At 42.8% G+C, this 13,668-nt stretch overlaps 2 protein-coding genes across 3 annotated transcripts; one reads left to right on the plus strand and one right to left on the minus strand.

Annotated features, from left to right (window-relative positions):
- The first annotated feature begins 25 nt into the window (after positions 1-25).
- Positions 26-2,120, plus strand: LOC115780571 (methyltransferase-like protein 7A). The gene is made up of 2 exons (XM_030729837.1): positions 26-551; positions 1,483-2,120. The coding sequence occupies exons 1-2, from the start codon at positions 54-56 to the stop codon at positions 1,717-1,719; spliced, it is 735 nt and encodes a 244-aa protein (XP_030585697.1). The 5' UTR covers positions 26-53; the 3' UTR covers positions 1,720-2,120.
- Positions 2,121-2,495: 375 nt separating this feature from the next.
- On the minus strand, positions 2,496-11,923 carry atf1 (activating transcription factor 1). Of its 2 annotated transcripts, XM_030729835.1 has the most exons (8): positions 11,746-11,923; positions 9,690-9,793; positions 5,139-5,261; positions 4,939-5,036; positions 4,720-4,853; positions 4,276-4,458; positions 3,327-3,480; positions 2,496-2,873 (listed from the first exon to the last, which is right to left on the minus strand). In XM_030729835.1, the coding sequence occupies exons 2-8, from the start codon at positions 9,786-9,788 to the stop codon at positions 2,729-2,731; spliced, it is 936 nt and encodes a 311-aa protein (XP_030585695.1). In that variant the 5' UTR covers positions 9,789-9,793; positions 11,746-11,923; the 3' UTR covers positions 2,496-2,728. The 2 variants fall into 2 exon arrangements, with proteins under 2 accessions (XP_030585695.1, XP_030585696.1); XM_030729836.1 differs by lacking the exon at positions 9,690-9,793.
- Between the last annotated feature and the right edge of the window lie 1,745 nt (positions 11,924-13,668).

Genomic DNA, 13,668 nt, shown 5'->3' on the forward strand with positions numbered 1-13,668 from the left:
AAGTCGTTCATTTTGAGGTGCCCCAGCAAGGTTTCAGGTAAGCTCAGTGAGAAATGAAGTTTTGTCTAATGAAATTATGCAGACTACTCTGTTTGGCGCTGAGTTTGCCCTTGCATATTATGCAGCTCATAGGGTTGTGTGGTGTGTACAAACGCCTGTTTCCCTTGCTCGCCTACAAAATAACATTTTCATACAACGACAAAATGCACAAAGTGAAGAGAGAGCTCTTCCGCAACGTGGCCAAATTTGCAGACACCGATGGCACGCTTCGCCTGTTGGAGATCGGCTGCGGCAGCGGAGCAAACTTCAGGTTTTACCCCTACGGATGCACGGTGATCTCCACTGACCCCAACCCGCACTTTCAGAAGTACCTGCGGATGAGCATGGCCGCAAACCAGCATCTGACTTACGACAAGTTTATATGCGTCTCCGGGGAGGACATGCGGGGAGTGCGGGACGAGTCTGTGGACGTCGTTGTCTGCACCTTGGTTCTGTGCTCTGTCAGTGATGTGCAGCAGGTCCTGCAGGAGACCCGGCGCATCCTCAAAACAGTAAGTCTCAACGTACTGCCTTCAGGCACAGTAGGATTTTTTATTCGCTACTAACGCGCATGGATGGCACTAGTTGGTTACATGAGGACGGCTGGATTAATCTATTAGGGGGCATTAAGTAGTTAATGAGTTATTACCACCATTTTCCGGCTTCTTGTGGAGCAGTCACAATTACAAAATACTACGAATGTGATGTTAATTTTCACCAACCAGTGCTCCGCATTGTCTACGTAATAAATTTGATTACGTTTTTTTTTTTTTTTTAAGGAAAACTTACCTTGTGAGAACATCACCAGTTAATTAATGTAACACCACACACACACACACACACGTAATATTACAAGTCAGGGCTACAATGAGCAAAAATGTAGGATCTATTTTTGTTCTTTTGGACTTAAGTAGCTCAAACCTCTTAACCAATTTCCAAAACCACTAAACATGTAGTAAATCCGGGGCATTTGGTGTTTTCTAATGAGGTGGCATGTCAAGTTACATTTAAGGTTATTCCTTAACCCACTCAGTTATTCCTACTGCGTGGGTTGTCTGAAAAACGGGCCATTCTCCTAAACTAGTTCTGCAACAAGGTGTTTACTTATGTAAATTCTGCATAATATCTGTGGTCGATCCACTGAAGGTGATATTTTACCTGAACCTCACACTTGTTGCCACAGCTTGTAGTGCATTTGTACAAAGTTGGTAAACTATGCAAAAGGCCACTGGTCAAAAAGGGTTTACTGTTAACAAATTCGTAGCTATCAGAACCTAAATGATCACCTCAGGCTTCAGTGCAGGAGTCCAGTGGTTATATGGGGATCACCACACCCTTCCTCTGCCACAGTTCATGTAGTCCCAACCAGTATCATCCAGGAAGCCAACCTCTATGAGCAGCAATACACATGAACATGATGTGTTTTTGCTGGTTGTGTTTCAGGGCGGAGCCTTCTACTTTTTGGAGCATGTTGTCTCTGACTCCTCATCCTGGACATACTTTTTGCAGTATGTGTTTGAGCCTCTGTGGTGCTATCTCGGGGATGGATGCATGGTTACAAGAGCAACGTGGAAAGACATAGAGGAAGCTGGTTTTTCTGAGGTTAACTTAAGACATGTTGAGGCTCCATGCCTCCATTTGATGATCAGGCCACACATCATGGGATACTGCATTAAATGACTGCATGGTGGAATGTAGAGTTTAAATTAAAATATTCAGGTTATACAATTACAGACATCCTGGTGCAACAATTTATAATAGCCTACTAATAGTTTACACATGAATTTCAAACCACTGGGTTAGAGGATGGAGGTTTATTATCAAAGGAAGCACATCTGTGTGCACAAACGTCTGAAATTCACTGTATTTTTAAGAATTTTTCATTCTCCCTCTGTAATTGTTACAGATCTTCTTACATTTTTATTACAATACATTAGCCACACTACATAGAGTGAGTGAAAATATATTTATTTACACAATCAGCAACATTTCATTTATTGTTTGTTCTTCTTTCCCACCCCTCCCAAGATGTACATAATAAATATTACCTGGACACTGTGCTTTTTTTCCCTGATTGTCTAAGGAACGGTCACAAAACACCCAAACAAACCACATTTAATGTCACTTTTGCTTTCTTTCTTACCCTTTATATTGCATTGCACAAATATAAGGAATGACAATTGTAACATCTCCTTATAGGGAAATGAGGGAAATTGCTGGCTTATAATATAAACAGAAAATGTCTGCTTAGTAATTATATTGTCAAATTTCTGAAAATGCTGTTTTAAAAAAAAAAAAAATCCAACAGCAAAGTTTTTAAAAACAAAAGAAAAAAAAGGAAGGGGATACATTTAGAAACTCAGACTCAACGTTAAAGCTCACGATTTCAAATTTCCCAGTATTAAAAATGTACACAACTATAAATGTTATAGCGTTAGCATTTTTTTTAAAAAACAGCAGGTGGAAAAATGGCCAATTTATTTGTAATTTTTGAGTAAATATCACTGCTATAAGTCACTTTATCAAACAGAGTAAAAAAACAAACAAAAAAAAAACAAAAACAAAAAACAAACCCTGTAGAATCTCAGCCTGAAAAAATGAAGTGTTCCCAGAAACCCCATCATGTCCAAATGGCTGAGCTGTGCCACTGTCACACTACGTCCCAATCCATGAACATTATTCACACAGGTTACCCTGTTTTAACACAATAAAGATCCTTTAATGTTTTGAGTTCTTCAATCAGAGTCTTGTTTTGGTTCTCAAGAACAGCTACACGATTTTCCAGGCATTTAACATATTCCTTTTTCTTCCGTCGACATTCACGTGCTGCCTCTCTGAGAGAAAAAAAAAAGGGGGGGGGGGGGTACAGTTAGCTCAACAGAAAGATTTTGGATTGAACACACCCAAACTATTTCACAACATGTAGTATGTGCAATATAAGCTTACTGATACTGTCATAGAGGATTTTGTCCAACCCCTTCCCTGCCCAGGGCTACAACAATATTAGTAAAGTTAAATACATACAAGTAATAAAAACACTTTTTTTAACTTTTAATTAATGTCTGGTTTATTTCTCCTGTAAAGCTGTGCTGTGCATCCTTTAGCAATACAGGGAGGAAGGAAGTCTTTAAAATCCAATAAAGTAATAAATGACGTGTCAGCTAAAAATGCTAAAAGCAACGCCTAGTGTGCTACTTGCTGCCATTTACATGACTCGAGAAAGTGTCACCATCCAGACTGAGTACGGCACCTTGCTTTTACTCACAAATACTACATTGTACATTTACCTGTTTTTTGCAAGCCTGATTTCTCTCTTCAGTGTTGGATCATCAGTCTTAGTCTGGGATAGTCCCACAGGAGAGGCCATAACTACAGTCTGAGGCAGGGAGGTGGATGTGGGTGCTGTGCGGATCTGGTACGTTTGCACTTCTCCTCCTGCACCTGCATTAAACAATAGTCAAAGAATGACAACCAGAACCACATGAGCTTTGCATGCATGCATTAGCTGTTTAGTCTGTAATTACTTATTCACTGACTGTAACTATGTAAAGTGGTTAAACCCACCAAAACAAATGTTATTTAACTTGGCAAACAAGGAATTCTTCAGTGCATCAGAAACTTTGTATTATTACTGGATTTTTTTTGTTAATGCCTTATTTCTACCCTGCTTTTCTCAAATAGAGGGATGTTTTCACACCTTTGTGAATTAACTAGCAATCAATCGGGATTTGTTTCTCAAATAAATATCCTTAATATTAATTAGACCGTAATTCAGTCATGTCATTGGAATTAAGGAAACTAGCATTGTGGAAAATTCAGCAAGCTATGTTTCGCAAGTTACTACACACGTGTCACCGAACAGGTAAAGTCCAAGATGCAGTGTAAAGTTTTTCAGGCACAAGGGCACTACACAGTAGTCCTTGCTCAGGAAAGTAGACAATATGTTGCATGGTAGGAAGTGTTCAGTGTAGTATGTACATTTTCCCATATTCTACTCCTCAGTGGTATATATTACAGGATGGTGGATTTGATTGCCAATCCTGTATTTTTTTTTTTTAAGTCAGAACCCTTTAAAAAAGGCAGCCTCCTCTGACTGGAAACCATTATGAGAGAGCATAATTTAGCTGAACACATTTTAATATGGCTCCAATTAATCTACTGTCCACATAACCTTACAAAAGAGCACTTTATTATCAGATAAAACTGGTTCAAAACTGGTAAATTTTACTGACTCACCTTGTACAACAACCTGATTGCTAGGCACCAGTATCTGCTGTCCATCAGGTGTCTGGGCATACTGAAGAATGGTGGTGCTTGGCTGGGCTCCACCAGAGTTGGCCATGGTAACAGTCTGCAGTCCCTGAATGGCTTCGGACCCTGGAGTTGCCAGCTGGATCGTGCCATTTGCACTTATAGTAACTAAAAAAATAAATAAATGAATCACAGATAGCATTAGCAGAAGATAAGGCACAAGTAAAAGTTACATTTAATGTGAGTACTTCAACAATACTGGCTTTCAGTATAGAGCATAATCACATTTCCCTTTGCAGAAACTCCAAACAGCGTACCTTAAAAGTAATACATTACATTTAAAGGAATTACTCATTTCAAAAGTCAGTGGACCACATTTTGGTGGCTGCTCCTTTCTATTAAAGTACAACTGAAGGGAGGAGTTCTTACTGTACTGGCCGCTGCTGGTCTGGTAGATCGGTGTAGTTGGTACCGTAACACCTGTCACTCCCGTGGATGTCGGACTGCTATCCTTTCCCTCAATGTGTGCCACTTCCTCAGATGAAAGGTCATTTAGAATCTTTCTACAATGTGAGAAAAGAACAGTTCCTGAATTGCTGTTCATCAAACAATAACTGGGTTTTCAGCTTTTTTATGCATTTGTTTTACCGATACGATGGCCGTCTTGCCAGTATTTCCCTGGTTTTTTGAGTTGCTGCTCCACTGTCTGATGAGTCCTGTGAGTCTTCACTATCTGTACCCTGGGCCTTGAAAGTGGACAGCCAATTAGGATATAAAAGACAAGAATTAACACAAGAGTTTTATTTGGAATAACTAAATATAGAGCCAAGAAAACCAGCTAGTCTCACCTGAGTAGTCTGCCCCTGAGGGGACTGAATGACTGACGACTGTGCAGACTGGATCACTCCCTGAACTTGAAACTGACCCCCAGGCAGCTGAACAACAGCTACAGAAGAACCACCCAGTGACATCTGGAAAAATCCCCCCCCCAAAAAAGTTCAAATTGTCAAAAAAACTGTATGTTTGATATAGCAGTTTGGTGTTAGTGTATGTGTACACAAAGGTGCACTCAGCGCCACATAGAAACTTAAATATGATTAAAGGAAATTTTCACCCAACGCACAACATACTTTTTATTTTCAAGATATTTACCACTGAAGCTTCTTGTGCAACTCTGGTGCAGGCAAAATTAATTAAATTTTTTTGTAGAAAAAGCTTTTTTCCCCCACTTTTCTTTGGAGACACTCATTTTCCACTAGATCTGTACCTTCTACTGCAGCATTATAGTAACTGAGTGACTGGATATTACTTCTGCAAAAACAGGTTTGTTCTTAATTTAATGTAGTTTTTAATATTTCAAGAACCACAAACACACACTACTTGTCCATTTTTCTAGTGCTGTGAACTACTGGCTGTAATCTTTAAGGGCAATATCCAATATCCATATGTATGACTAAAAGTAAAAAAACAATAAGTGGAAATCTTAAATGTGATGACCTTACAATTTTTTTTTAAAACATGACCCTGAAAAGGATAAGTGGAAGAGAATGGATGGATGGATGACAACTATATAATTTCATATAGCTGGCTCTGTCACACTCCTCCGTGAATCGCCACCTTATCGTGGTGGAGGGGTTTGTGTGCCCCAGTGATCCCAGGAGCTATGTTGTCCGGGGGCTTGTCCCCCTGGTAGGATCTCCCATGGCAAACTGGTCCTGGGTGAGGGTCCAGACAAAGAGCGGTTCAGAAGACCCTTATGAGTGAAAAAACAAGGGAACAGTTTACCCTGCCCGGGATAGGGTTACCGGGGCCCCACCCTGGAGCCAGGCCTGGGGAGGGAGCTCGAGGGAGAGCGTCTGGTGGCCAGGCATTAGCCCGTGGTGCTTGGCCGGGCGCAGCCCGAAGAGGTTACATGGGCCCGCCCTCCTGCAGGCCCACCACCCGCAGGAGGTGTCGTAGGGGTCGGGTGCAGTGTGTGTCGGGCGGTGGCCGAGGGCGGAGGCCCTGGCGGACCGATCCCCGGCTATCGAAACTGGCTATTGGGACATGGAATGTCACCTCTCTGGTGGGGAAGGAGCCTGAGCTAGTGCGTGAGGTTGAGAGATACCAGCTAGATATAGTTGGGCTCACCTCAACGCATGGCCTGGGCTCTGGAACCAGTCTCCTGGAGAAGGGCTGGACTCTGTTCCAGTCTGGAGTTGCCCTCGGTGAGAGGCGGCGAGCTGGGGTGGGTATTCTTGTATCCCCCCGGCTTGCTGCCTGTACGTCGGAGTTTTCACCGGTGGACGAGAGGGTAGTTTCCCTGCGCCTTCGGGCTGGGGAACGGGTCCTGACTGTTGTTTGCGCTTATGCGCCGAATGACAGTTCAGGGTACCCACCGTTTTTGGAGTTGCTGGGTGGGGTGCTGGAGAGTGCTCCATCTGGTGACTCCATAGTCTTGCTGGGAGACTTCAACGCTCACGTGGGCAATGACAGTGAGACCTGGAGGGGCGTGATTGGGAGGAACGGCCTACCCGATCTGAACTCGAATGGTGTTTTGTTATTGGACTTCTGTGCAAACCACAGTTTATCCATAACAAACACCGTGTTCGAACACAAGGATGTCCATAAGTGCACATGGCACCAGGACACCCTAGGTCGCAGGTCGATGATCGATTTTGTAATCGTATCATCAGATCTGCGGCCATATGTTCTGGACACTCGGGTGAAGAGAGGAGCTGAGCTGTCAACTGATCACCACCTGGTGGTGAGTTGGATCAGGTGGCGGGGGAAGATGCTGGACAGACCTGGCACACCTAAACGTATTGTGAGGGTGCGCTGGGAACGCCTGGCAGAAGCCCCAGTCCGGGAGATCTTCAACTCCCACCTCCGGCAGAACTTCGACAGCATTCCGAGGGAGGCTGAGGACATTGAGTCCGAATGGACCATGTTCCGCACCTCCATTGTTGAGGCTGCTGCTCAGAGCTGTGGCTGCAAGGTGGTTGGTGCCTGTCGGGGTGGTAACCCCCGAACCAGATGGTGGTCACCGGAGGTGAAGGGAGCCATCAAGCTGAAGAAAGAGTCTTATCGGGCTTGGTTAGCCTGTGGGACTCCGGAGGCAGCTGACAGGTATCGACAGGCCAAGCAGAATGCAGCTCGGGTAGTGGCCAAAGCAAAAACTCGAGTGTGGGAGGAGTTCGGTGAGGCTATGGAAATAGACTTTCGGACGGCATCGCAGCGATTCTGGCAAACCGTCAGGCGACTCAGGAGGGGAAAGCAGTGCTTCACTCACACTGTTTATAGTGCGGGGGGGGTGCTGCTGACTTCAACTGAGGCTATAGTCGGACGGTGGAAGGAATACTTCGAGGACCTTCTGAATCCCACTGACACGCCTTCTGTAGTGGAAGCAGAGTCTGGGGATGAGGGGGATGACTTGACCATCACTGGGGGTGAGGTCACTGAGGTAGTTAAACAACTCCTTGGTGGCAGAGCCCCTGGGGTGGACGAGATTCGCCCTGAGTTCCTGAAGGCTCTGGATGTTGTAGGACTGTCTTGGTTGACACGCCTCTGCAACATCGCGTGGAGATCTGGGGCAGTGCCATTGGATTGGCAGACCGGGGTGGTGGTCCCCATCTTTAAGAAGGGAGACCGGAGGGTGTGCTCCAACTTTCGGGGTATCACACTACTCAGCCTCCCCGGTAAGGTCTATGCCAGGGTGCTGGAAAGGAGGGTGCGTCCGTTAGTCGAACCTCGGATTCAGGAGGAACAATGCGGTTTTCGTCCTGGTCGTGGAACGCTGGACCAGCTCTTTATCCTCTCAAGGATATTCGAGTGTGCGTGGGAGTTTGCCCAACCAGTCTACATGTGCTTTGTGGACTTGGAGAAGGCATTCGACCGTGTTCCTCGGGGTGTTCTTTGGGAGGTTCTGCGGGAGTATGGGGTGTCTGGCCCATTGTTGCGGGCCATTCAGTCCTTGTACAACCACAGTGAGAGCTTGGTCCGTATAGCCGGTAATAAGTCGGATTTGTTTCCTGTGGGTGTTGGACTCCGTCAGGGCTGCCCTTTGTCACCGATTCTGTTCATAATTTTTATGGACAGAATTTCTAGGCGTAGCCAGGTGGCGGAAGGCTTCTTCCTTGGTGGCCTCAGAGTCTCATCTCTGCTTTTTGCAGATGATGCGGTTCTGTTGGCTTCATCGGGGGGGGGCCTCCAGCTCGCAGTGGAACGGTTCGCAGCCGAGTGTGAAGCGGCTGGCATGAGAATCAGCCCCTCTAAGTCTGAGGCCATGGTCCTCAGCCGGAAAAGGGTGGAGTGCCATCTCCGGCTCAGGAACGAGTTCTTGCCTCAAGTGGAGGAGTTTAAGTATCTCGGGGTCTTGTTCACGAGTGATGGGAGAAGGGAACGGGAGATCGACAGGCGGATCGGGGCTGCTTCTGCAGTGATGCGGACGCTGCACCGGTCCGTCGTGGTGAAGAGGGAGCTTAGCGTAAAAGCGAAGCTCTCGATTTACCGGTCGATCTACGTTCCTACCCTCACCTATGGTCACGAGCTTTGGGTAGTGACCGAAAGAATAAGATCGCGAATACAAGCGGCAGAAATGAGTTTCCTTCGAAGGGTGGCTGGCCTTTCCCTTAGAGATAAGGTGAGGAGTGCGGCCATCCGGGAGGGGCTCAGAGTAGAGCCGCTGCTCCTCCACATCGAAAGGAGCCAGTTGAGGTGGCTTGGGCATCTGATTAGGATGCCTCCTGGCCGCCTCCTGGGTGAGGTGTTCCGGGCATGTCCCACCGGGAAGAGGCCCCGTGGTAGACCCAGGACACGCTGGAGAGATTATGTATCTCGGCTGGCCTGGGAACGCCTTGGGGTCCCTCCGGATGAGCTGGAGGAGGTGGCTGGGGAGAGGGAAGCCTGGGCTTCTCTGCTTAGGCTTCTGCCCCCACGACCCGGCCCCGGATAAGCGGAAGAAAATGGATGGATGGATGGATGGGCTCTGTCACATTCACTTCTTCATTTATCCTCATTTAAGTACATAGTTCGCAGATGCACTTGCTGTTTTCTACTGTTCAGATATGACTTTAAACAGCTTCTGCTCTACTACTTCATCAAAGTTACAAAGTTAAGATACTAAAAGAGCAGCAAGACTATACCAAGCAGAGTTATCACACTACACCCCAGAACGTGTTTGGTTGAAAATTGCCTTTCATTTTTTCTTTAATCCATCAAACATCATAAAATTAATTTTGAGTTTCAAAAAAAAAAAACTACTTGATAAATTAACCTAAACATGACGCTGTAATAAAATGTCAGATTTGTGCTTTAAGCATGGCATTTCGTAGGCGGACTTGTATTATTAGCAGCGTAAGAGAACCTATAGTATGGCAGTAATACTTCTTAATGCATACTGAAAGGGATCTATTAGTTACCTGTTGGCCTATCTGTGAGAACTGAGAGGTTGTGATGGTAGTAGGAATGGTTGCAGCCTGTGATTCTGTGCCATTGCTGACCTGCTGTACTTCTTCCATAGTAACTGGGAAGAAATAAGTCAGTATTACCGTTTTAGAGTTTTAGCGTCAACAACAACTCTGTGTAGCGGTGTTGTGCCAAAAAGTGATCGACTGCCAAAAAAACATTTTCCGGTACTTGGCAAAAAATGATTGCCTGTATTTAAACTGTTATAAATTATGTGTTGGCCTATAATCTGTCAAACATGTCTCTCATGAATGATATCAAGTCATTTTGAGCCAGAAAGGACATTCCTGTCACAAGAACCTGTGATCAGTTTTTGTCAAAGTGACTTTTAGAAATTCTTTATTTGGTTAAAAAGTGCCATTGACATTAAAAATGTCAAGAAAGATCTGGCCAAGAGGGCAGCAGAAATTGCAACAAATATAAAATCAGTTCTATAAAGATATTTTAAGTGGCCAAAAAGGACTGGATTGATTATAATATAGGTAACACAAATACATAAAGATACTTGCAAAATAGGTACAGTGTATCACAAAAGTGAGTACACCCCTCACATTTCTGCAGATATTTAAGTATATCTTTTCATGGGACAACACTGACAAAATGACACTTTGACACAATGAAAAGTCGTCCGTGTGCAGCTTATATAACAGTGTAAATTTATTCTTCCCTCAAAATAACTCAATATACAGCCATTAATGTCTAAACCAGCGGCAACAAAAGTGAGTATACCCCTAAGAGACTACACCCGTAAATGTCCAAATTGAGCACTGCTTGTCATTTCCCCTCCAAAATGTCATGTGACTTGTTAGTGTTACTAGGTCTCAGGTGTGCATAGGGAGCAGGTGTGTTCAAATCTGTAGTACAGCTCTCACACTCTCATACTGGTCATTGAAAGTTCTAACATGGCACCTAATGGCAAAGAACTCTCTGAGGATCTTAAAAGTCGAATTGTTGTGCTACATGAAGACTGTTATATAAGCTGCACACAGACTATTTTTCATTGTGTCAAAGTGTCATTTTGTCAGTGTTGTCCCATGAAAAGATATACTTAAATATATGCAGACATGTGAGGGGTGGACTCACTTTTTTGATACACTGTAATTTCTTAATTTTATATATAACCCCTTCATAAATCCTGATGACTACAGTCTATTTACCAATATAAGCAAAGACATTACACATAAAAGCACACACAAACACACACATGCAAACATCGGAAATCACTTTTGGGCAATCTATCACTTTTTGGCACAACACTGGGAGTGTACGCCTGTGACATGCTGTAACCACTCCGCTGTGGCCTTCTCGCTACTTCTCTTCTAGTACTTAACACCATTTAAAAAAAAATAAATAAATTAAAAAAAAAATCAGCGTGGCAACATTTACAAGCGGTCAAATCAGTTTAATTCGTCTGCAGTTTAGAAAGCGCGAATCAAAACCCAGTAAAACCCGACTTCCTCTTTGGTTAGATAGCGTTAGCCAAATGCAACTAACGTTACAAAGGAGTTACGAAACATACCCAGGCCCGACAGTTAACACTGTTAACTTTTTTCTTTATTAATTAATTGATTATTAATTTTACAGAGTGTGCAACTTCCATCCCATGCAAACGTTTACAGGTGGAATAAAAAGCTCCTCGTTGCTAGAATGTTCTAGATCTCTAACGTTACAGCTGCTAGTTAACGGTAGCTAACGTACAGTAAAACGGATGTTGACCAGTTTAAGTCTTAAAAATCCGTTTCATAGCAATACCCGAGGCAAGTTTCTCTCCTCTGATTCAAAGGATGGACAAGCTTTTGTCTCAATGAGCAAATATGTGTAACTCTGTCACTGGCACGCAAGTTACCGCGTCAACAGACGTCAGCGATACGGGGAGCCATTAAGCTAACTACACCTTCCCTTTTCGTAAAACGGCGAGGAGTTGACGAAGTAGCAGCCGCCATTACCGCCACAGCCGAGCAAACAGCCATACACGAGCACAAAATTACCGCTCAGGCAGCTGAAATTTACCTTTTCAAAGGCCGAGAAGCTGCTCTCGCTCACAGCGTGGACTTCGTGAGATTTGCGTATAGACCTTTAATGAAAAAGTAACCCTAAAAGTTACTTAGCACCGAAGGCTAACAGCTAAAAACATAAAGATGTCAGCTAAAAAAAAATAGCTGACCACTTTTTTCCCAAAGGAAATGGGCGGTGCTGCTAAGCAAAGACGCATTACGTAACAGTTTCTTTAGGGTCTGTGATTGGTGGAGAGAGTTTGAGCAACTAATAAACAGAGGAACGGAAAAGTTTGTTTCCCTATGTTTTAAGGGAAAAAAAAGATTATTGTCTGTTCGAGCTGCAGCATTTTATTGGATAAACTTTGTAAATGATGTTGACGGGAAGAAATTTGGGTTTCATTTAAGTTGATCCAAGAATGACGTGTAAACTGCTTTTTCTGTGGACAGCCTTGTTCTCATTTACCTTGGTCTTCTTTTACACATGGCCTCTTTAAAGATTTAACGTTATAGTTTACAATATTTCTCAGATTTTGTTATTATAGAAATATTTTTTATGCTATTACATTTCTATAATGAACAAACTAAGATTTTTTCTTGTTTTAATAAAAGAAATGGAACAATGTGTCTATGATTTTTTTTCCTTACAAAGCAAAGCAAAAAAAAAAAAAAAAAATCCTAACCAAAAAACAAACATTCAAGACTTTAAATGTTTACAACTTTTAAAAAGTCTTTATTTATTGTCGTCCTCCTGGTCTTTTGGTTTCTTTTTTAATCCTTTTCTGTTTAACTCTGTGTCTTGTTTCTGTGATGCAGCAACAGTTTGATGTTAGTACCTTTAGTACTTCTGTTTGTTGTTTCAAAGTTGTAATAAAAATCTTTTAATATAGCTACATGATTTAAATTTGACATAAAATCTTACATATTTCTGAAGATCAAACTAATCAACACAACTGAAAATTAGCTTTATACCAGTGCCCACAACATTACAGTACTTCATACATAATGCATTAGCAATCCACCTTGATGGGGGCAATTCTATGGGAATGCTTTTGACATTTCATATCAAATATATATGTGTAAAGTGCATTTTATTGCTATTAATTCTAATCCACTTGCCATTTTAATTCAGGTAAAAGATCTCAGTACTCCTTTAGTCATGCTAATGGTTTGGCCCATGTGCTAAAAGTTATGTTCATATTCACTGCATATCTGACTTTGATATAATGTTTTTCAGCACAGTGTCAATGACAGTGCAAATGCAAATCTCAAGCTCCGTGAGGCAATTCGACACAGGCATGAACTGATTATGGTGGTCAAAGGAGAGATCACTGTGACCTCACAAAACACATGCAAACTTACTGGTAAAAGTGCAGAGCCTGTTAGTAGAGAGGGTAACCCAGGTTATTCTGTTACAGCGTCAACAGATGTCGGCTTAACGCATCACATGCGTGCGATTATAAAGTTGCTGTTTTGCAAAGAGGACAGGTATAAGGATACACTGACTGAAAGTCTGTGTGCAATTGTGCTTGCTGAAAATGTGGCAGTGTGGAAAGACAGACTGTAGGCTGCAGTTTTGTAAACCTCTAATCCAAACAACATAAGTGAGTGATTCCTGAAATTTGTCACAGAAAAAATAAACAAGAAATAAATTAAATAAATCATGTCAGCTATCTTTATAAGAAAAATCGGAGTTTTACGCCAATAAGGGGATTAAATTTAGAACATTTAGCCCACTTTCATGTATTATTACATACTTTCAAAGACCTGTATTAGGGTTAAGACTTGGTTTTAGAATTAAAGTGGGAATTAAGTTTAGGTCAGGGTTAGAGTAAGTGTTTGACATTTATTATAATTAAACTCAGGGGAAAGAGCCTTGAGAATCCATTAATGTCAGTGAATGTGCTCACAAAGATTGCCAAGCAAACATGTCTGTGTG

The sequence above is a fragment of the Archocentrus centrarchus genome, chromosome 5 (genome assembly GCF_007364275.1).
Source record: "Archocentrus centrarchus isolate MPI-CPG fArcCen1 chromosome 5, fArcCen1, whole genome shotgun sequence".
In the NCBI taxonomy this organism is placed as follows: domain Eukaryota; kingdom Metazoa; phylum Chordata; class Actinopteri; order Cichliformes; family Cichlidae; genus Archocentrus; species Archocentrus centrarchus.